At 62.1% G+C, this 21,656-nt stretch overlaps 2 protein-coding genes across 2 annotated transcripts; both read left to right on the top strand.

The window, feature by feature from the left end:
• Positions 1 to 639: 639 nt before the first annotated feature.
• On the top strand, positions 640 to 1,068 carry LOC135534168 (putative uncharacterized protein DDB_G0271982; the record flags this gene model as incomplete). The annotated part of the gene is made up of 2 exons (XM_064961279.1): positions 640 to 810; positions 961 to 1,068. Coding segments are annotated over 2 exons (279 nt in total), but the record flags the coding sequence as incomplete, so codon positions are not given.
• A 331-nt stretch (positions 1,069 to 1,399) lies between these two features.
• LOC135534167 (axoneme-associated protein mst101(2)-like) lies at positions 1,400 to 21,357 on the top strand (the record flags this gene model as incomplete). The annotated part of the gene is given in 16 exon segments (XM_064961278.1): positions 1,400 to 1,592; positions 4,578 to 4,643; positions 7,270 to 7,409; positions 11,103 to 11,727; positions 11,790 to 12,326; positions 12,439 to 12,824; positions 12,947 to 13,454; positions 13,788 to 14,985; positions 16,238 to 16,423; positions 17,196 to 17,484; positions 17,833 to 18,478; positions 18,612 to 19,012; positions 19,703 to 20,152; positions 20,313 to 20,690; positions 21,174 to 21,224; positions 21,226 to 21,357. Coding segments are annotated over 16 exon segments (6,186 nt in total), but the record flags the coding sequence as incomplete, so codon positions are not given.
• Positions 21,358 to 21,656: the final 299 nt, after the last annotated feature.

Raw genomic sequence — 21,656 nt, 5'->3', positions numbered from 1 at the left:
CTGAGGAGAAGAGAGCAGCGCCCCTGAAGAGAGCGGCGCCCGAGGAGAAGACGGCGCCCGAGGAAAGAGCCCTGAGAGAAAGAAGCGAGCACAGAGAGAGAGAGCACAGGCGAGAGAGAAGGCGAAGTCCTGAGAGAGAGAGCCCGAGTGAAAGGCGAGAGCCCGAGAGTGAGAGGCGAGAGCCCGAAGTGAGCGAAGCCCGAGATGAGAGCGGCGCACCGGAGAGAAGAGAAGCGCCCGAGAGAAAGACGCGCCCTGAGAAGGAGAAGCGCGCCCGAAGAGAAGCGCGCACCGAGGAAGAAGCCGAGCCCCGAGGAGAAGACCCTGAGAGAGAGAGCGGCGAGCACAGAGAGGAGAGCAAGCGAGCACAGAGAGAGAGACGACGAGCACAGAGAGAGCGAGCAAGCACAGAGAGAGACGGCGAGCACAGAGAGAGCGACGAGCACAGAGAGACGACGAGCACAGAAGCAAGCAGAGAAAGAGCGAGCAGAGAAGAGAGCGAGCACAGAGAGAAAGAGCGAGCACTGAGAAGAGAGAAGCGAGCACAGAAAGAAAGAGCGAGCACAGAGAGCAAGCAGAGAAAGAAGCGAGCACAGAGAGAGAAGCGAGCACAGAGAGAGAGAGCGAGCACAGAGAGAGAAGAGCGAGCACAGAAAGAGAAAGAGCGAGCACACGAAAGAGAGCGAGACACAGAGAAGAGCCCGAGAGAGAGAGCCCGAAGAACGAGCGCCCGAGGGAAAGGACGAGCGCCCCGAGGAAAAGAGAGCAAAGGGCCCGAGGGAAAGAGAGCAAGGGCCCGAGGGAGGGAGAGTGAGCACTCCGAGGGAGACAGAGCGAGCGCCCGAGGGAGAGAGACGAGCGCCCCGAGGGAGACAGAGCAGCGCCCAGAGGGAGGCAGAGCCCTGAGAGAGAGAGCCCTGAGAAGAGCGAGCACAAAGAGAGAGAAGCGAGCGAGCACAGAGAGAAAGCGGCGAGCAGAGAAAGAGAGCGAGCACAGAGAGAGAGAGAGAGAGAGAGAGAGAGCGAGAGAGAGAGATAGCCCTGAGAGAGAGTCCTGAGAGAAAGTGAGACAGCGAGAGCCCAGAGTGAGAGCGAGCACAGAAAGTGAGACAGCGAGAGCCCAGAGTGAGGCGAGCACAGAAGAGAGAGCGAGCACAGAAAGAGAGGCGAGCACAGAGAGAGAGAGCGAGCACAGAAGAGAGAGCGAGCACAGAGGAAGAGCGAGCACAGAGAAGAGAGCCCTGAGGTGAGAGAGCCCCAGAGTGAGAGGCGAGAGCCCCGAAGAGAGAAAGCGGCGCCCTGAGGAGAAGGAAGCGAGCGCCCGAGGGAGAGAGCGAGAGCCCAGAGGTGAAGCCCCGAAGTGAGAGAGCCCCAAAGTGAGAAAGCGAGAGCCGAGAGAGAAGACGAGCGCCCTGAGGGAGAGAGCGCGCCCGAGGGAGAAAGCGAGCGCCCGAGGGAGAAGCGCGCCCGAGGGAGAGAGCGAGTGCCCGAGGGAGAAAGTGAGCACTCCGAGGGAGACAGAGCGAGAGCCCGAGGAGAAGGCGAGAGCCCAGAGAGTGAGAACCCGAGAGTGAAGAGCCCCAAGAGTGAAGGCGAGAGCCGAAGAGAAAGCGAGCGCCCGAGATAGAGAGCGACGCACTGAGAGAGAGAGGCGCCCGAGAGAGCGAGCGCGCCCTGAGAGAGCGCGCCCGAGAAGAGAAGCGGCGCACCGAGGAAAGAAGCGAGCCCCCGAGGGAGAGAGACCCTGAGAGAGAGAGCGGCGAGCACAGAGAGAAGAGCGAGCGAGCACAGAGAGAAGCGGCGAGCACAGAGAGAGACGGCGAGCACAGAGAGAGCGGCGAGCACAGAGAGCAAGCAGAGAAGAGAGCGAGCACAGAGAGAGAGCGAGCACTGAAAGAGAGAAGCGAGCACAGAAGAAAGAAGCGAGCACAGAAAGAGGAGCGAGCACAGAGAGCAAGCAGAAAGAAGAGCGAGCACAGAGAGAGAGCGAGCACAGAGAGAGAGCGAGCACAGAGAGAGAGAGAGAGCGAGCACAGAAAGAAAGAGAGCACAGAAGAGAGCGAGCACAGAGAGAGAGCGAGAGAGAGCGACGAGAGAGAGAGCCCGGAAAGCAGCGCCCGAGGAAAAAGGCGCGCCCGAGGAAAGAGAGCAAGGGCCCGAGGGAGAGAGCGAGAGCCCAGAGAGTGAGAGCCCGAGTGAAGAGCCCCAAGAGTGAGAGCGAAGCCCCGAAGAGAGAAGCGGCGCCCTGAGGAGAGAGCGGCGCCCGAGAGAAAGCGCGCCCGAGGAGAAGCGGCGCCCGAGGAAGACAAGCGGCGCCCGAGGAGACAAGCGAGCGCCCGAGGAGAAAGCGGCGCCCGAGGGAGACAGAGCGAGCGCCCGAGGAGACAGAACGCGCGCCCGAGGAGAGAGCTCTGAGAAGAGCGAGCACAAAAGAGAAGCGGCGAGCACAGAGAGCGGCGAGCAGAGAACAAGCAGAAAGAGAGCACAGAGAGAGCGGCGAGCACAGAGAGAAGGCACAGAAAGCGAGAGAGAGTCCTGAGAGAGAAAGCCCCGACAGCGAGAGCCCGAAGTGAAGAGCGAAGCCCGAGATGAAAGCGGCGCCCTGAGAAGACGGCGCCCGAGAAGAGAAGCGGCGCACCGAGAAAAAGAAGCGAGCCCGAGGAGAAAGCGGCGCCCTGAAAGAGAGCGCCCGAGAGAGAGACAGCGCGCACCCGATGGAAAGCGGCGCCCGAGAGAAAGAGCCCTGAAGAGAAAAGCGAGCACAGAAGAGAGAGCACAGAGCGAGAAAGCGAGAGTCCTGAGAGAGAGAGCCCGAGTGAAGCGAGAGCCCGAGTGAAAGCGAAGCGAGAGCCCGAAGACGCGAAGAGAGCGGCGCACCGAGAGAGAGAGAGCGGCGCCCGAGAGAGAGCGGCGCCCTGAGAGAAGACGGCGCCCCGAGAGACGAGCGCACCGAGGGAAAGAAGCGAGCCCCGAGGGAGAAGAACCCTGAGAGAGAGCGAGCGAGCACAGAGAGAGAGAGCGAGCGAGCACAGAGAGAGAGAGCGGCGAGCACAGAGAGAGAGAGCGGCGAGCACAGAGAGCGGCGAGCACAGAGAGACGAGCGAGCACAGAGAGAGCGGCGAGCACAGAGAGAGACGGCGAGCACAGAGAGAGCGGCGAGCACAGAGAGAGCGAGCGAGCACAGAGAGAGCGGCGAGCACAGAGAGCAAGCAGAGAAGAGAGCGAGCAGAAGAGAGCGAGCACAGAGAGAGAAAGCGAGCACTGAAGAAGACGAGCTGCAGAAAGAAGAGCGAGCACAGAGAGAGAGAAAGAGCGAGCACAGAAGAAGACGAGCACAGAGAGAGAAGCGAGGAGAGAGCCCGAAGACGAGAGAACGAGCGCCCCGAGGGGGAAGAAGCGCGCCCGGAGAAGGAGCAAGGACGAGGAAGGAGCAAGGGCCCAGGGGAGGGAGAGTGAGCACTCGAGGAGACAAGCGCGCCCGAGAGAAGAGCGCGCCCGAGGGGGGAACAGAGCAGCGCCCAGAGAGCAGAGCCCTGAGAGAAAGCCCTGAGAAAGCGAGCACAAGAGAAGAGCGAGCGAAGCACAGAGAAGCGCGAGCAACAGCGGCACTGAGAGAGAGAAGGCGAGAAGAGATAGCCCTGGAGAGTCTGAAGAAAGTGAGACAGCGAGAGCCCAAGTGAGCGAGCACAGAAGAAGCGAGCACAGAAAGAGAGAGCGAGCACAGAGAGAGAGAAGCGAGCACAGAAAGAGAAGCGAGCACAGAGAAAGAGCGAGTGAAGAGCCCCAAGAGTGAAGAGCGAACCCCCGAAGAAGAAGCGGCGCCCTGAGAGAGAAGAAGCGGGCGCCCCGAGGAAGCGAGCCCAGAGAGTGAGCCCCGAGTGAGGAGAGCCCCAAGTGAAGCGAGACCCCGAAAGAAGAAGCCCAGCGCCCTGAGAAGCGCGCCCGAGAGAAAGCGGCGCCCGAGAAGAAAACGCGCCCGAAGAGAGCGCGCCCGAGGAGAGAGAGTGAGCACTCCGAGAGACAAGCGAGACGAGGAGAAGGCGAAGCAAGTGAAACCGAGTAAAAGCCCAAGAGTGAAGCGACGAAAGCGAGCGCCCGGAAAGAAGCAGCGCGCCCGAGGAAGAGAGCGCGCCCCGGGAGACAGAGCGCGCCCGAGAAAGGAGAGCCTTAGTGAAGACGCGAGCACAGAGAGAGCGAGCACAGAGAGAGAGAGAGCGCGAGCGAGCTGAGAAGCAAGCAGAGAAAGAGAGCACAGAGAGCGGCGAGCACAGAGAGCAAGCAGAGAAAGAGAGCGAGCACAGAGAGAGAGCACAGAGGCGAGAGAGAGAGTCCTGAGAGAGAGCCCCGACAGCGAGAGCCCCGAGTGAGAGAGCGGGAGCGAGATAGAGAGCGAGCGCACTGAGAGAGAGAGCCCGAGAGAGAGGCGGCGCCCTGAGAAGAGAGCGACGCCCGAGAGAGAGAGGGCGCGCACCGAGGGAAAGAAAGGCGAGCCCCGAGGGGAGAGAACCCTGAGAGAGAGAGCGGCGAGCACAGAGAGAACGCGACGAGCACAGAGAGAGAGCGAGCGGCGAGCACAGAGAGAGAGAGAGCGACGAGCACAGAGACAGAGCGGCGAGCACAGAGAGAGCGCGAGCACAGAGCAAGCAGAAAGAGAGCGAGCAGAGAAGAGAGCGAGCACAGAGAGAGAGCGAGCACTGAAAGAGAGAGGAGACGAGCACAGAAAGAAAGAAGCGAGCACAGAAAGAGAGCGAGCACAGAGGAAGACGACGAGCACAGAGAGCAAGCAGAGAAAGAGAGCGAGCACAGAGAGAGAGCGAGCACAGAGAGGAGAGCGAGCACAGAGAGAGAGAGAGCGAGCACAGAAAGAAAGACGAGCACAGAAGAGAAGCGAGCACAGAGAGAGAGCGAGGAGAGAGAGAGCCCCGAGAGAGAGAGAGCCCCGAGAGAAGCAGCGCCCCGAGGGAAAAGAGAAGCGCGCCCGGGAAACAAGACCCCGAGGAAAGAGAGCAAGGGCCCTGAGGGAGGGAGAGTGAGCACTCCGAGGGAGACAGAGCGCGCCCCGAGGAAAGCGAGCACTCCGAGGAGACAGAGCGCGCCCCGAGGGAGAAGCGCGCCCCAAGGGAGACAGAACGGCGCCCCGAGGGAGGAGAGCCCTGAGAGAGGCGAGCACAAAGAGAGAGCGGCGAGCACAGAGAGAGCGAGCGAGCAGAGAAGAAGAGCGAGCAGAGAGAGAGAGAGAGAGAGAGAGGCGAGAGATAGCCCTGAGAGAGAGTCCTGAGAGAAAGTGAGACAGCGAGAGCCCAGAGTGAGAGCGAGCACAGAAAGAAGAAGCGAGCACAGAAAGAGAGAGCGAGCACAGAAAGAGAGAGCGAGCACAGAAAGAGAGAGAGAGCGAGCACAGAAAGAGAGAGCGAGCACAGAGAGAGAGAGAGAGAGAGCGAGGCCCAGGTGAGGAGCGAGCACAGAAAGAGAGAGCGAGCACAGAAAGAGAGAGCGAGCACAGAGAGAGAGAGAGAGAGAGAGAGATAGCCCTGAGAGAGTCCTGAGAGAAAGTGAGACAGCGAGAGCCCAGAGTGAGGCGAGCACAGAAAGAGAAGCGAGCACAGAAGAGAGAAGACGAGCACAGAAAGAGAGCGAGCACAGAAAGAGAGCGAGCACAGAAGAGAGAGAGAGCGAGCACAGAAAGAAGCGAGCACAGAAGAGAGCGAGCACAGAGAAGAGCCCCGAGTGAGAGAGCCCCAAGAGTGAGGCGAGAGCCCGAAAGAGAGAAGCGAGCGCCCTGAGGGAGAGAAAGCGGCGCCCGAGAAGCGAGCCCAGAGGTGAGGCCCGAGTGAGAGAGCCCCAAGTGAGAGGCGAAGCCCCGAGAGAGAAGCGCGCCCGAGGAGAAAGTGAGCACTCCGAGGGAGACAGAGCGGGCCCCGAGGAGGAGAGAAGCGAGAGCCCAGAGAGTGAGAACCCCGAGTGAAGAGCCCCAAGAGTGAGAGAGCGAGAGCGAGAGAGAGAAGCGCGCCCGAGAAGAGAGCGCGCCCGAGGGAGACAGAGCGGCGCCCCGAAAGGAGAGCGAGAGTGAGAGAGCGCGAGCACAGAGAAAAGCGAGCACAGAGAGAGAGAGCGACGACGGCACAGAGAGCAAGCAGAAAGAGAGCACAGAGAGAGCGGCGAGCACAGAGAGCAAGCAGAGAAGAAGCGAGCACAGAGAGAGCACAGAGAGCGAGAGAGAGTCCTGAGAGAGAGAGCCCCGACAGCGAGAGCCCGAGTGAAAGCGAGAGCCCGAATAGAGAGCGCGCACTGAGAGAGAGAGCCCGAGGAGAAGAGCGCGCCCTGAAAAAGCGCGCCCGAAGAAAGAGAAGCGCGCACCGAGGAAAAGCGAGCCCCGAGGGAGAGAAGCGCGCCCGAAGAAGAGAAGCGCGCACCGAGGAGAAGCGCCCCGAGGAAAGAGCCCTGAGAAAGCGAGCACAGAGAGAAAACACAGAGAGGGCGAAGAGAGCGAGTCCCTGAAGAGAGCCCGAGTGAAGCGAAGCGAGTGAAGGCGAAGCCCGAGATAGGCGAGACCCGAGATAAGCGAAGCCCGAGATAGAAGCGAAGCGAGATAGAGAGAGAGAGAGAGCGCCCCGAGAGACAGCGGCGCCCCGAAGAAGAGCGCGCCCTGAAAGAAACGCGCCCCGAAAAGCGCGCACCGAGGGAAAAGCGGCCCCCGAGGAGAGAGCAAGGGCCCCGAGGGGAAGCGAGCGCCCCGAGGAAAGAAGCGACGCGCCCGAGGAAAAGAGCAAAGGGCCCCCGAGGAGGGGAGAGTGAGCACTCCGAGGGAGACAGAGCGCGCGCCCGGGGAAGAGGAAGCGGCGAGCACAGAAGAGAGAGCGACGAGCACAGAGAGAAGACGGCGAGCACAGAAGAGAGCGGCGGCGAGCACAGAGAGAGAGAGCGACGAGCACAGAGAGAGAGAGCGGCGAGCACAGAGAGAGAGCGAGCACAGAGAGAAGCGGCGAGCACAGAGAAGAAGCGACGAGCACAGAGAGCAAGCAGAGAAAGAGAGCGAGCAGAAGAGAAGCGAGCACAGAGAGAGCGAGCACTGAAAGAAAGAGCGAGCACAGAAGAGAAAGAGCGAGCACAGAAGAGAGCGAGCACAGAGAAGCGACGAGCACAGAGAGCAAGCAGAGAAAGAAGGCGAGCACAGAGAGAGAGAGCGAGCACAGAGAGAAGCGAGCACAGAGAGAGAGAGAGCGAGCACAGAAAGAAAAAGAAGCGAGCACAGAAGAAGAGCGAGCACAGAGAAGGGCGAGGAGAGAGAGCCGAGAGAGGCCCCCGAAGAGCAGCGCCCCGAGGGGAAGAAGCGCGCCCGAGGAAGAAGCGAGCGCCCCGAGGAAAAGGAGCAAGGGCCCGAGGAAAAGAGCAAGGGCCCGAGGAGGAGAGTGAGCACTCCGAGGAGACAAGCCCGCGCCCGAGGGAGAGAAGCGAGCACTCCGAGGGGGACAAAGCCGGCGCCCGGGAGAAGGGGCGAGCGCCCCGAGGAGACAGAGGCAGCGCCCGAGGAGGAGGGCGAGCATCCGAGGAGACAAGCGCGCCCGAGGAGAAGGCGAGCCTCCGAGAGACAGAGCGACGCCCGAGGAGAGAGCGAGAGCCACGAGGGAGGAGAGCCCTGAGAGAGCGAGCACAAAGAGAGAGAGCGGCGAGCAGAGAAAGAAGCGAGCACAGAGAGAGAGAGAGAGAGCGAGAGATAGCCCTGAGAGAGAGTCCTGAGAGAAAGTGAGACAGCGAGCCCAGAGTGAGCCGAGCACAGAAAGAGAGAGAGCGAGCACAGAAAGAGAGACGAGCACAGAGAGAAAGCGAGCACAGAGAGAGGCCCGAGTGAGAGAGCCCCAAGAGTGAAGGCGAGACGAGAGAGAAAGCGAGCGCCCTGAGGAGAAAGCGAACGCGCGAGGAGAAAGCGAGAGCCCAGAGAGTGAGAGAGCCCCAAGAGTGAGAGAGCGAGAGCCCGAGAGAAAGCGAGCGCCCGAGGAGAAGAGAGCGCGCCCTGAGGAGAGAAGCGCGCCCTGAGGAGAGAAGCGCGCCCGAGGGAGAAGGCGAGAGCCCAGAGAGTGAGAGCCCTGAGTGAAGAGCCCCAAGAGTGAGAAGCGAAGCCCGAAGAGAAGACGGCGCCCGAGAAGAGAAAGCGCGCCCTGAGGAGAAGAAGCGGCGCCCCGAGGAAGAAGCGCGCCCCGAGGGGAAAGTGAGCACTCCCGAGGGGAGACAAGCGAGAGCCCGAGGAGAAGCGAGCCCAGAGAGTGAGAACCCGAGTGAAGAGCCCCAAGAGTGAAGAAGCGAGCCCCCGAGAGAGAAGCGCGCCCGAGGAAGAGAAGCGCGCCCCGAGGAGACAGAGCGCGCCCCGAGAGGGAGGCGAGTGAAGCGCGAGCACAGAGAGAGAGCGAGCACAGAGAGAGAGAGAGCGGCGGCGAGCACAGAGAGCAAGCAGAAAGAGAGCACAGAGAGCGGCGAGCACAGAGAGCAAGCAGAGAAAGAGAGCGAGCACAGAGAGAGAGCACAGAAGCGAAGAGAAAGTCCTGAAGAGAGAGCCCCGACAGCGAAGCCCCGAGTGAAGAGGAGAGCCCGAGATAGAGCGCGCACTGAGAGAGAGAAGCGCCCGAGAGAAAGACGAGCGCCCTGAAAAGCGCGCCCGAAGAAAGCGGCGCACCGAGGAAAAAGCCCCCCGAGGAGAGAAGCGCGCCCGAAGAGAGAAGCGGCGCACCGAGGAGAAAGCGGCGCCCGAGGAAAAGCCCTGAGAGACAGAGAGCGAGCACAGAGAGAGAGAGCACAGAGAGCGAGAGAGCGAGAAGTCCTGAGAAGAGCCCGAGTGAAGGCGAGAGCCCGAGTGAAGTGAAGCGAAGCCCGAGATAGAGGCGAGAGCCCCGAGATAGAAAGCGAAGCCCGAGATAGAAGCGCGCACCGAAAGAGAGACGCCATGAGAGAGAGCGCGCGCCCTGAGAGAAGGCGCGCCCTGAAGAGGCGCGCCCGAGAAGAAAGCGCGCACCGAGGAAAAAGCGAGCCCCCGAGGGAGAGAACCCTGAGAGAAAGCGGCGAGCACAGAGAGAGAGTGAGCGAGCACAGAGAGAAGCGGCGAGCACAGAGAGAAAGCGGCGAGCACAGAGAAAGCGGCGAGCACAGAAAATGACGAGCACAGGAAACCAAGCAGAGAAGAGGGCGAGCAGAGAAGAGAGCGAGCACAGAGGCGAGCACTGAAAGAGAGAGACGAGCACAGAAAGAAAGAAGCGAGCACAGAAGAGAGAGCGAGCACAGAGGACGACGAGCACAGAGAGCAAGCAGAGAAGAGAGCGAGCACAGAGAGAGAGAGCGAGCACAGAAAAGAAAGAACGAGCACAGAAAGAGAAAGAAGCGAGCACAGAAAGAGAAGCGAGCACAGAGAGAGCGAGGAGAGAGAGAACCCCGAGAGAGAGAGCCCGAGAGAGAGAGCCCCGAGCGGCGCCCCGAGGAAAGAAGCCGAGCGCCCGAGGGAAAGAGAGCAAGGACGAGGAAAGAGAGCAAGGGCCCCGAGGGAGGGAGAGTGAGCACTCCGAGGGAGACAGAGCGCGCCCCGAGGGAGAAGCGAGGGCGAGCACTCCGAGGAGACAAGCGCGCCCCGAGGGAGAGAGAGCGAGCGCCCGAGGGGAGACAGAACGGCCCCGAGGAGGGAGAGCCCTGAGAGAGGCGAGCACAAAGAGAGAGCGCGAGCACAGAGAGAGCGGCGAGCAGAGAAAGAGGCGAGCACAGAGAGAGAGAGAGAGAGAGAGCGAGAGAGATAGCCCTGAGAGAGAGTCCTGAGAGAAAGTGAGACAGCGAGAGCCCAGAGTGAGCGAGCACAGAAAGAGAGAGAGCGAGCACAGAAGAGAGAGCGCGAGCACAGAGAGAGAGCGAGCACAGAGAGAGAGAGCGGCGGCGGCGGCACAGAGAGCAAGCAGAGAAGAGGCGAGCACAGAGGCGAGAGAGAGATAGCCCTGAGAGAGTGAGACAGCGAGAGCCCAGAGTGAGAGCGAGCACAGAAAGAAGAGCGAGCACAGAAAGAGAGCGAGCACAGAAAAAGAGCGCGCCCGAGAGAAGAAAGCGCCCGAGAAAGAGCGCCCCGAGAGAGAGCCCCCGGAGAAGGGCGCGCCCACGGGAGAAGGCGACGCGCCTCGGGAAAGCCCGAAAGAGAAAGCGCCCCGAGAAAGCGCCCGAAGACGCCCGAAAGCGCCCCCGAGCGCCCCGAAAGCGGCGCCCCCAGAGAAACACCCGAGAGAGAGAGCGCCCGAGAGAAAACTCCGGGAGAAAGCGAAGCACCCGAAAGCGCGCCCTAGAAGAGAAGAGAGAGAGAGAGAGCAGCGCCCCTAGAAAGCGCGCGCCCGGGAAAACAGCGCCCAGAAAAGCAGCGCCCGGGAAGGAAGCGCCCGAGAGAAAGCGCCCGAAGAGAAAGCGCCCGAGGGAGAAAGCGCCCGAGTGGCGCCCGAAGAAAGCGAGAGAAAGCGCGCCCGGAGAAAGCGCGCCCGGGAGAAAGCGGCGCCACGGAGAAGAAAGCGCCTCGGGAAAGCGAAGCCGGGGGAAAGCGAGCACCCGAGAGAAAGCGCCCCCAAGAAAGCGCCACTAGAAGCGAAAACCCGAAAGCGCCCTGAGAAGAGAAAGCGCCTCGAGAAAGCGCCCGGGAGAGAAGCGCGCGCCACGGGAAAAGCGGCGCCCGGGGAAAGAGAGAGCAAGTGCCCCGGAGAGAAAGCGAGCTCCGGGGAAAAGAAAGCTGGCGCCCGAAAAGGCGCCCATAGAAAGGCGCCCGAAAGCGCCCAAAGAAGAGAAAGCTCCAGGGAAAGCGAGCACCCGAGCGCGCCCTAGAAAGAAAGCGGCGCCCCTAGAAAGCAGCGCCAGAGGAAAGCAGCGCCCGAAAGCGGCGCCCAGGAGAAAAGAGAAGCGCCCGAAGAAAGGCGCCCGAAGAAAAAGCGCCCGAGGAAGAAAGCGCCCGAAGTAAGCAGCGCCCGAAGAAAGCGCGCCCGAAAGAAAGCGCGCCAGAAAGCGAGAAAGCGCGCCCGGAGAAAGCGCCTCGGAAAGCGCGAAGCCGGGGGAGAAAGCGAGCACCCGAAGAAAGCGGCGCCCCAAGAAAGCGCCACTAGAAAGCGAAGCCCGAAGAAAGCGCCCTGAAAGCGCCCTCGAAAGCGCCCGCCCGCGGCGCCACAGAGAAAGCGGCGCCCGGGAAAAGAAAACAAGTGCCCGGGAGAAAGCGAAAACTCGGGAAAAAGCAGCGCCCGAAGAAAGCGGCGCCCATAAACAGCGCCCGAAAAAGCGCCCAAAGAGAAGCGCCCGAAAGCGCCCGAAAAGAAAGCGGCGCCCCAGAAAGCGGCGCCCCCAGAAAGCGCCCGAAAGCGAGCTCGGGGGAGAAACCCGAAGCACGCCCTAGAGAAAGCGCCACTAGAAAGCGCGCCCCTAGAAAGAAAGCGGCGCCCCTAGAAAAGAAAGCGGCGCCCAGGGAGAGAAAGGCGCCCGGGAGAAAGCGCCCGAAGCGCCCGAGGGAAAGCGCCCGAAAAAGCGCGCCCGAAAGCGCCCGAAAGCGCCCGAAGAGAGAAAGCGCGCCCGGAAGAAAGCGCGCCCGGGAGGAAAGAAGCGGCGCCTCGGGAGAAACAAGCACCCGGAGGAGAAAAGCACCCGGGGAGAAAGCGAGCACCCGAGAGCGCGCCCCAAGAAAACGAAGCGCCCCAAGAAGAAAAGCGCCACTAGAAGAGAAGAGCGCCCCAAGAGAAGGCAAGCGCCCCGGAGAAAGGCGAAGCCCGAATAGAGAAACCCAGAGAAAGCGACGCCCGAAGAAAGCGCCCGAGAGAAAGCAAAGTGCCCCGGGAGAGGAAGCGCCCGAGAGAAAGCGCCCGAGAAAAGCGCCCGAGAGAAAGCGCCCGAGAAAGCGCCCGAAGAAACGCGCCCGGGGAGAGAAAGGGCGCCCACAGGAAGAAAGCCCTCAGGGAAGAAGAAAACAACACCCGGAGAAAGCGCCCGAAAGCGAAAGCGCCCGAAGAGAAGAACAAAGCGCCCCGAAGAGAAAGCGAGCAACCCTAAAGAAGAAAACCCCGAAGAAGGCAAAAGCCCTGGGAGAAGAAGCGAGCACCCGAAGAAAGCGGCGCCCGAGAAGAAGAAGGCGCCCGAGAAAGAGAAAGCGAGTGCCCCTAGAAAGAAAGGCGCCACTAGAAAGCGCCCCAAGAAAGACAACGCCCAGAGAAAAGCCCGCGCCCGAAGAAAGAAGAAAGAGAAAGCGCCCGAAGCGCCCGAAGAAAAGCGCGCCCCCCAGAAGAGCGCCCGAGAAAAGCGCCCCGAAGAAGAAAACAAGCGCCCGAAGAAGAAAGCGAGCTCTGGTGAAGAAGAAAAGCGAGCACCCGAAGAAAGCGGCGCCCCTAGAAGAGAGAAGGCGCCACTAGAAGAAGAAAGCGGCGCCCCTAGAAAGCTCCCGAGAAAGCGCCCAAGAAGCGAGCGCCAGGGAAAGCGGCGCCCAGGAGAAAGCGCGCGCCCCGAAGAAAGCGCGCCCGAAAGAAAGCGCGCCCGAAGAAAGTGGCGCCCGAGGAAGAAAGCGGCGCTCGAGAAAGCGCGCCCGAAGAAGAAAACTCCGGGGAAAGCGAAGCACCCGAGGAAAGCGAGTGCCCCTAGAAAGCGCCACTAGAGAGAGAAGTGAGGCGCCCCTAGAGAGAAGAGAGAGAGAGAGAGAGCGCCCCTAGAAAGCGCCCGAGGAGAAGCGCCCGAAAGAAGCGCCCGAAGAAAGCGCCCCGAAGAAGCGCCCGAAGAGAAAGCGCCCCCGGGAGAAGGGCGCGCCACGGGAAGACAGCGCGCGCCTCGGGAAGAGAAGCCCGGGGGAAAAGGCGAGCACCCCGAGAGAAAAGCGCCCCAAGAGAGAAGCGCCACTAGAAGAGAGCGCCCCAAGAGAGGCAAAAGCGCCCCGGGAGAAAGCGAAGCCCCGAAAATCAAAGCGCCCGAAGAGAAGAGCGCCCGAGAGAAAGCCCAAGTGAAGAAAGAGCCCAGAAAGCGGCGCCCGAAAAAGCAGCGCCCGAAGAAAGGAAGCGAAAGCGCCCGAAAAGAAAGCAGCGCCCGAAGAAGAAAGCGAGTGCCCCTAGAGAAAGGCAAAAGCGCCCGGGAAGATAAGCGGCGCCCGAAGAAGAAGGAAGGAGCCCCGAAAGGCGCCGAAAGCGCCCGAAAGCGCGCCCCCAGAAAGCGCCCGAAGAAAGCGCCCGAAAAAGCAAGCACCCGAGAAGCGAGCTCTGGTGAAGGCGAGCACCCGAAGAAAGCAGCGCCCCTAGAAAAAGCGCCACTAGAAGAAAGCGGCGCCCCTAGAGAAAGCTCCCCGAAGAAAGCGCCCAAAAAGCGGCGCCAAAAAAAGCGGCGCCCAGAGAAAGAAGCAGCGCCCGAAGAAAGCGGCGCCCGAAGAAAAGCGGCGCCCGAAGAAAAGTGGCGCCCGAGGAGAAAGCGGCGCCCGAAGAAAACTCGAGGAGAAAGCGAGCACCCGAGAAAGCGAAGCCCCTGAAAGCGCCACTAGAAAAGAAAGCGGCGCCCCTAGAAGAAAGAAAGCAGCGCCCAGGAAAAAAAGCGCCCGAAAGCGCCCGAGGAAAAGCGCCCGAAGAAAGCGCCCGAAAAGCGCCAGAAGGCGAAAGCGCGCCGCAGGGGAAGAAGAAAACAAGCACCCGGGAGAAAGCGGCCCAGGGAGAAAGCGAGCACCCGAAAGCGCCACTAGAAGAAGAGCGCCCCAAGAAGAGGCAAAAGCGCCCGGAGAAAAGGCGAAGCCCGAAGATAAGCGACCAGGAGAAAGCGCCCGAGAAAGCGCCCGAAAGCGGCGCCCGAGAGAAAGCGCCCGAAGAGAAAGCCGAGTGCGGGAGAGAAAGCGAGCTCCGGGGAAAAAGAAAACGGCGCCCGAGGAAAGCGCCCAGTAGGCGAAACTCCCGAAGAAAGCGTAGCGCCCGGGAAGAGAAAGCGCGCCCAGAGAAAGCGCGCCCAGGAGAAAGCGCGCCCGCAGGAAAGAAGCGCCTGGGAAAGCGCGAACCGGGGAAAGCGAGCACCCGAAGAAAGCCAGCGCCCCAGAGAAGCGCCACTAGAAGCGAAGCCCCGAAAGAAAGCGCCCGAAAGCGCCCTCGAGAAAGCGCCCGGGAGAAGCAGCGCCACAGGAGAAAGCGAGCACCAGGAGAAAGAAACAAGTGCCCGGAGAAAGCGAGCTCCGGAAAAAAAAGCAGCGCCCGAGAAAGCGGCGCCCATAGAAGCAGCGCCCGAGAAAGCGCCCGAAAGAGAAAGCGCCCGAAAAAGCGCCCAAGCGCCCAAAGCGCCCCAGAAAGCGCCCGAAGAAAGCGCCCGAGAGAAAAACTCCGGGGGGGAGAGAAGCAGCACCCGAGAAAGCAGCGCCGCTAAAAGCGCCACTAGAGAAAGCGAGCACCCTAGAGAGAAAGCGGCGCCCCTAGAAAGAGAAGAGAAAGCGGCGCCGAAGGAAGAAGCGCCCGAGGAAAAGCGCCCGGAGAGAAGGCGCCCCGGGAAGAAAGCGCGCCACGGAGAAGGGCGACGCGCCTCGGGAAAACAACACCCGGGAGAGAAAACAAGCACCCGGGAGAAGGCGAGCACCCCGAGAGAAAGCGGCGCCCCAAGAAGCGGCGCCCCAAGAGAAGCGCCACTAGAAAGAGAGAGCGCCCGAAAGAGAGAGGGCAAGCGCCCCGGGAAGCGAAGCCCGAGGAATAGAGCGCCCCGAGAGAAAAGCGCCCGAAAGGCAGAGAGAGAGAAGACGCGCCCCGAGAAAGCGCCCGAGAGAGAAAGCAGTGCCCCGGGAGAAAGCGCTCCGGGGAAAAGAAAACGCGCCCCGAGAAGCGCGCCCATAGAAGACGCGCCCCTAGAAAAGCGCGCCCCTAGAAGAGAGAGAGAAAACGCGCCCCTAGAAGAAAACTCCCCGAAAGCGCCCGGGAGAAGCGAAGCACCCCAGGAGAGGGCGCGCCCGAAGAAGAGCGCGCCCCGAAGCGACGCGCACCGAGAGAAAGCGCGCACCGAGAGAAGGCGCGCGAGAACAAGCCCGGAAAGCGAAGACGAGCGCCCCGGAAGAGAACAAAGCGCCCCGAGAGAGAGAAGAGCGAGCAACCCTAAAGAGAGAGAAAACCCCGAGAGAGAGGGCAAGAGCCCTGGGAGAAAACCCGAGCACCCCGAGAGAGAGAGAGAGCGCGCCCCGAAGAAAGCGCGCCACGAGAGAGCGCGCGCCCGGGAGAAGGGCGCGCCACGGGAGAGAGGCGCGCCCTCGGGAGAAGCAAGCACCCCGGGAGAGAGAAGCGGCCGGGAGAAGAGCGAGCACCCCGAGAGAAGAGCGCCACTAGAGAGAGGCGCCCCAAGAGAGGGCAAAGCGCCCGGGAGAGGGCGGGCCCCGAAGATAGAGAGCGACCCGGGAGAGAGAGGGCGCCCCGAGAGAAAGCCCTGAGAGAGAGAAGCGCGCCCGAGAGAGAGCGCCCCGAGAGAGAAAGCAAGTGCCCCGGGAGAAAGCGAGCTCCGGGGAAGAAGCCCCGCGCCCGAGGGGAGAGAAAGCGCCCGAGTGGCCAGCGCCCGAAGAAAAAGCGCGCCCGGGAGAAAGCGCGCCCAGGAGAAGAGGGCGCGCCACGGGAGAGAAGCGCCTCGGGAAAAGCGCGGCGCCGGAGAGAAAGCGAGCACCCGAAGAAAGCGGCGCCCCAAGAAGCGCCACTAGAAAGCGAAGCCCGAAGAAAAGCGCCCGAAGAAAGCGCCTCGAAAGCGCCCGGGAGAAGCGGCGCCCGGGAGAAAGCGAAGCACCCGGGAGAAAAGAAACAAGTGCCCCGGGAGAAAGCGACTCGGGGAAAAGCGAACGCGCCCGAAAAGCCGCGCCCATAGAAGCGAGCGCCCGAGCGCCCGAAAGAAAGCGCCCGAGAAAGCGCCCGAGAAAGCGCGCCCCCAGAAAGCGCCCGAGAGAAGCGCCCGAGAAAGCTCCGGGGGAGAAAGCGAGCACCCGAAGAGAAAGCGGCGCCGCTAAGGCGCCACTAGAAAAGCGAGCACCCTAGAAGAGAAAGCGGCGCCCCTAGAAGAGAAGAGAAAGCGCGCCCAGAGAAGAAAGCGCCCGAGAAGAGAGAGCGCCCCGAGAGAAAGCGCCCGAGAAAGCGCGCCCGGGAGAAAGGGGCGCCCGGGGAGAAGAAAAGCGCGCCTCGGGAAGAAAACAAGCACCCGGGAGAAAACCGCAAGCACCCCGGGGAAAGCGAGCACCCGAGAGAGAGCGGCGCCCCCCAAGAAGCGCGCCCCCAAGAAGCGCCACTAGAGAGAGCGCCCGAAGAAGCAAGCGCCCGGGAGAAGGCGAGAGCCCCGAAGATAAGCGCCCGAAGAAAGCGCCCGAGAAGAGCCCGGGAAAGCGCGCCGAGAAGCGCCCGAAGAGAAAGCAAGTGCCCCGGGAGAAAGCGAGCTCCGGGGAAGAAAAGCGCGCCCGAGAAGGCAGCGCCCATAGAAGGCGCGCCCCTAGAGAGAGAAAGCGACGCCCCTAGAGAAAACTCGAGAGAAGAAAGCGCCCCGGAAAGCGAGCACCCCAGGAGGGGCGGCGCCCCGCGAAAAGAAGAAGCAGCGCCCGAAGGCAGCGCACCGAGAGACAACCGAAGCCCCGAGAAAGCGAGAGAAAGCGCCCGAAGAAGAACAAAGCGCCCGAGAGAGAGAAAGCGAGCAACCCTAAAGAAAAACCCGAAGAGGGCAAGAGCCCTGGGAGAAAGCGAGCACCCGAAGAGAAAGCGCGCCCGAAAAGAAAGCGCGCCCGAAGAGAAAGCGAGTGCCCCTAGAAGAAGCGCCACTAGAAAAGCGCCCCAAGAGAAGGCAAAAGCGCCCGGGAGAAAGCGCGCCCGAAGAAGAGGCCCCGAAAGCGCCCCGAGAAGCGCCCGAAGAGAAAGCGCGCCCCCAGAAAGCCCTCGAGAGAAGCGCCCGAAGAAAACAAGCGCCCGAAGAGAAAGCGAGCTCTGGGTGAAGAAGAGCGAGCACCCGGAAAGCGGCGCCCTAGAAGGCGCCACTAGAAGAGAGAGAGCGCCCCCTAGAAAGCGCCCAAAAAGCGGCGCCAAGAGAAGCGAAGTGCCCGGAAGAAAGCGCCCCGAAGAAGAGCGCGCCCCGAAAGAAAAGCGGCGCCAGAAGAAGGCGCCCCGAGAAAGCGGGCGCCCGAAGAGCGGCGCTCGAGAAAGCGGCGCCCGAAGGCTCCGGGAGAAAGCGAGCACCCGAAAGCGGCGCCCCTGAAGCGCCACTAGAAAGAAAGCGAGCACCACTAGAAAGCGCCCGAAGAAGCGCCCGAGGAAAAGCGCCCGAGAAAAGCAGCGCCCGAAGAAAGCGCCCGAAAGCGCCCGAGAGAAAGCGAGCGAGCCGGGGGAGAAAGCGAGCACCCGAGAGAAGCGCGCCCCAAGAAGAAGCCCACTAGAGAGCGCCCGAGAGAGAAAGCGAAAAAGCGCCCCGAGAGAAAGCGCCAAAGAAAAGCGCCCAGAGAAAGCCCAGAGAGAAAGCGCGCCCCTAGAAAAACTCCCCGAGAGAAGCGAGCTCTGGGTGAAGAAGCGAAGCACCCGAAGAAAGCGCGCCCCTAGAAGAGAGCGCCACTAGAAAGCGAGCGCCCCTAGAAGAAAACTCGAGAGAGAGAGAGAGAGAAGCCCCAAAGAAGCGCGCCAGGAAGAAAGCGCCCGGGAAAGCGAGCACCCCAGGAAAGCGCGCGCCCCGAAAGAAGCGGCGCCCGAGAGAAAGCGCGCACGAAGAAGCGAAGCCCGAAAGCGAAGAAAGCGCCCGAAGAACAGCGCCCGAAGAGAAAAGCGAGCAACCCTAAAGAAAACCCGAGAAGAGGCAAGAAGCCCTGGGAGAAAGCGAGCACAGAAAGCGAAAGCGCGCCGAAAGCGCCCGAAGAGAGAGAAGAGAAGAGCGCGCCCGGGGAGAAAGCGAGCTCCGGGGAAAAAGCAGCGCCCGAAGAAAGCGGCGCCCATAGAAGCGCGCCCCGAAAGCGCCCGAAGAGCGCCCGAAAGCGCCCGAAAGAAAGCGCCCCCAGAAAGCGCCCGAAAAGCGAGCTCTGGGGAAAAGCGACACCCGAGAAAAGCGGCGCCGCTAGAAAGCGCCACTAGAAAGCGGCGCGCCCTAGAAGAAAGCGGCGCCCCTAGAAAGCGGCGCCCGGGAAAAGGCGCCCGAAGAAAGCGCCCGAGAAAGCGCCCGAGAAAGCGCGCCCAGAGGAAAGAAGGCGCCCGAAAGCGCCCGAAAGCAGCGCCCGAAGAAAGCGCCCTGAGAAAGCGCCCGAAGAAAGCCTTAGCCCAGGAGAAAGCGCCCGCGAGAAAGCGGCGCCTCGAAGAAGAAAACAAGCACCCCAGGAAAAGCGAGCACCCGAAGAGAAAGCAGCGCCCCAAAGCGGCGCCCCAAGAAGCGCCACTAGAAGAGAGAGCGCCCCAAGAGAGGCAAAAGCGCCCGGGAGAAGGCGAAGCCCCCGAAGATAGAAGCGCCCCGAGAGAAGCGCCCGAAGAAAACCCAGAGAAAGCGGCGCCCCGAAAGCGCCCGGAGAGAGCAAGTGCCCCGGAGAGAAAGCGAGCTCCGGGAAGAAGCAGCGCCCGAGAAAGCGCGCCCATAGAAGCGCCCCCTAGAGAGAGAGAGAAAGCGCGCCCCTAGAAGAGAAGCTCCCGAGAAGAAAGCGCCCCGGGAAGGCGAGCACCCCAGGAGAAAGCGGCGCCCCGCGAAAGCGCGCCCCGAAAGAGAAGAAGCGGCGCACACCGAAGAAGAAGCAGCGCACCGAGACAGCGAAACCCGGGCGAAGCGCCCGAGAAAGAGAACAAAAGCGCCCGAGAGAAAGCGAGCAACCCTAAAGAGAAAACCCCGAGAGAGGCAAGAGCCTGGGAGAAAGCGAAGCACCCGAGAGAAAGCGGCCCCGAAGAGAAAGCGCCCGAGAGAGAAGAAGAAAAGCGCCCGGAGAAAGCGAGCTCCCGGGGAAAAAGCAGCGCCCGAAAGCCATAGTGCGCCCATGAAGAAGCGCCCGAAAGCGCCCGAAGAAAGCGCCCGAAAGCGCCCGAAGAAGAAAGCGCGCCCCAGAGAAAGCGCCCGAGAGAAAGCGAGCTCTGGGGGAAAAGCGAGCACCCGAAGAAAGCGGCGCCCTTAGAAAGCGCCACTAGAGAGAAAGCGGCGCCCCTAGAAGAGAAGCGCCCCCTAGAAGAGAAAGCGCCCGAGGAAAGCGCCCGAGAAAGCGCCCGCGCCCGGGAGAAGAAGCGGCGCCCGCAGGGAAAGCGGCGCCCGGGAAAGAAGAAAACAAGCACCCGGAAGAAAGCAAGCACCCCAGGAAGAGAGAGCAAGCACCCGGGAGAAAGCGAGCACCCGAGAGAGCAGCGCCCCAAGAAAGCAGCGCCCCAAGAAAGAAGCGCCACTAGAAAGCGCCCGAAGAGAAGAGCAAAGCGCCCGGAGAAAAGCGAAAACCCCGAAGATAAGCGCCCGAGAAAGCGCCCGAAGAGAAAGCGCCCGAGAGAGAAGAGCAGCGCCCGAAGAAAGCGCCCGAGAGAAGAAAGCAAGTGCCCCGGGAGAAAGCAGCTCGGGGAAGAAAACGCGCCCGAGAAAGCGGCGCCCATAGAAGAGAGAGAAAGCGGCGCCCCTAGAAAAAGCTCCCGAGAGAGAAAGCGCCCGGAAAGGCGAGCACCCCAGGAGAAAGCGCCCGCGAAGAGCGCGCCCGAAGAAGCGCGCGCACGAGAGAAGCGCGCACGAAGAAAGCGCGCACGAAGCAGCGAAACCCCGAGCGCGAAAGCGCCCGAAGAAGAACAAAGCGCCCGAGAAGAGAAAGCGAGCAACCCTAAGAGAAAACCCGAAGAGGAACAAACCCCTGGGAGAAAGCGAGCACCCGAGAGAGAAGCGAGCGCCCGAGAGAAAGCGCGCCCGAAGAGAAGCGAGTGCCCCTAGAGAAAGCGCCACTAAAGAAGCGCCCCAAGAAAGGCAAAGCGCCCGGGAGAAAGCGGCGCCCGAAGAAAGAGAAAGGCGAAAGCGCCCGAAAAGCGCCCGAAGAGAAAAGCAGCGCCCCCAAAAGCGCCCGAAAGCGCCCGAAGAGAAACAGCGCCCGAAGAGAGAAAGCGACTCTGGTGAGAAGCGAGCACCCGAGAAAGCGGCGCCCCTAGAAAGCGCCACTAGAAGAGAAAGCGCCCCTAGAAAGCGCCCCAAGAAGCGGCGCCAGGAAAGCGAGTGCCCAGAGAAAGCGGCGCCCGAGAAAGAAGCAGCGCCCGAAGAAAGCAGCGCCCGAAGTGAAGAAAGTGGGCGCCCGAGGAGAAAACAGCGCTCGAAAAGCAGCGCCCGAAAGAAAACTCGAAGAAAGGCGAAGCACCCGAAGAAAGCGGCGCCCCTGAAAAGCGCCACTAAGAAAGTGGCGCCCCTAGAAGAAAGCGGCGCCCCTAGAAGAAGAGAAGAAAGCGCCCGAAGAGCGCCCGAGGGAAAAGCGCCCGAAAATAGCGCCCGAAAAGAAAGCGCCCGAAAGCGCCCGAAGAAAGCGCGCCCAGGAGAAGAAAGCGGCGCGCACAGAAAAGAAGCGCGCCTGGGAGAAAACAAGCACCCGGAGAAAGCGGCAGAGGAAAGCGAAGCACCCGAGAAAAGCGGCGCCCCAAGAAGCGCCACTAGAAGAAAGCGACAGAGAAAGCGCCCGTGAAAGGCGAAGCCCGAAGAAGATAAAGCGCCCGAAGAAAGCGCCCGAGAGAAGCCCAGAAAGCAGAAAGCGGCGCCCGAGAAAAGCAGCGCCCGAAGAAAGCGGCGCCCGAAAAGCGAGTGCCCCTAGAAAGCGCCACTAGAAAGCGCCCAAAGAGAAACCGCGCCCGGAGAAAGCGAAGTGCCCGAAGAAAGGCGAAGAAAGCGCCCGAAAGCGCCCGAAGAAAGCGGCGCCCCAGAAAAGCGACCCGAGAAAGCGCCCGAGAAAGAAAACAAGCGCCCCGAAGAGAAAGCGAGCTCTGGGTGAAGAAAGCGAAGCACCCGAAAGCAGCGCCCCTAGAAAGCGCCACTAGAAAGCAGCGCGCCCCTAGAAAACTCCCGAGAGAAGAAAGCGCCCCAAGAAAGCGGCGCCGGGAAAGCAGCGCCCGGGAAAAGCGGCGCCCGAAGAAAGCAGCGCCCGAAGAAAGCGGCGCCCGAAGAAAAGCGCGCCCGAAGAAAGTGGGCGCCCGAGGAAAGCGCGCCCGAAGAAAGCTCCGGGGAAAGCGAGCACCCGAAAGCGGCGCCCCTGAAAGCGCCACTAGACTAGAAAGCGCCCCTAGAAAGAAGAAGCGCCCGGGAAGAAGCGCCCGAAAGAGGAGAAAGCGCCCGAGGAAAGCGCCCGAAGAGCGCCCGAAAGCGCCCGAAGAAAAGCGCGCCTCGGAAAAAACAAGCACCCGGAGAAAGCGAAAGCCAGGAAAAAGCGAGCACCCGAAGAAAAGCGGCGCCCAAGAAGAGCGCCACTAGAGAAAGCGCCCAGAGAGAGCGCCCGAAAGCGCCCGGGAGAAAGCGGAAGGCCCGAAGATAAAGCGACCGGGAGAAAGCGCCCGAAGAAAGCCCCAGAGAGAGCGCCCGAAGAGAAAGCGCCCGAGAAAAGCGCCCGCGGGAAGGCAGCGCCCGGGAAAAGAAAGCAAGTGCCCCGGGAGAAAGCGAGCTCCGGGGAAAAAGCGGCGCCCGAGAAAGCGGCGCCCGCCGAAAGCGCCCCTAGAAGAAAGCGGCGCCCCTAGAAGAGAAAGCTCCCGAGAGAAAGCGCCCGGGAGAAGGCG

Source organism: Oncorhynchus masou, unplaced genomic scaffold (assembly GCF_036934945.1).
Source record: "Oncorhynchus masou masou isolate Uvic2021 unplaced genomic scaffold, UVic_Omas_1.1 unplaced_scaffold_3091, whole genome shotgun sequence".
Taxonomy (NCBI): Eukaryota; Metazoa; Chordata; class Actinopteri; order Salmoniformes; family Salmonidae; genus Oncorhynchus; species Oncorhynchus masou.
Note: the sequence above shows the minus strand (reverse complement) of the source record. Positions and strands in the feature narration are given on the sequence as shown.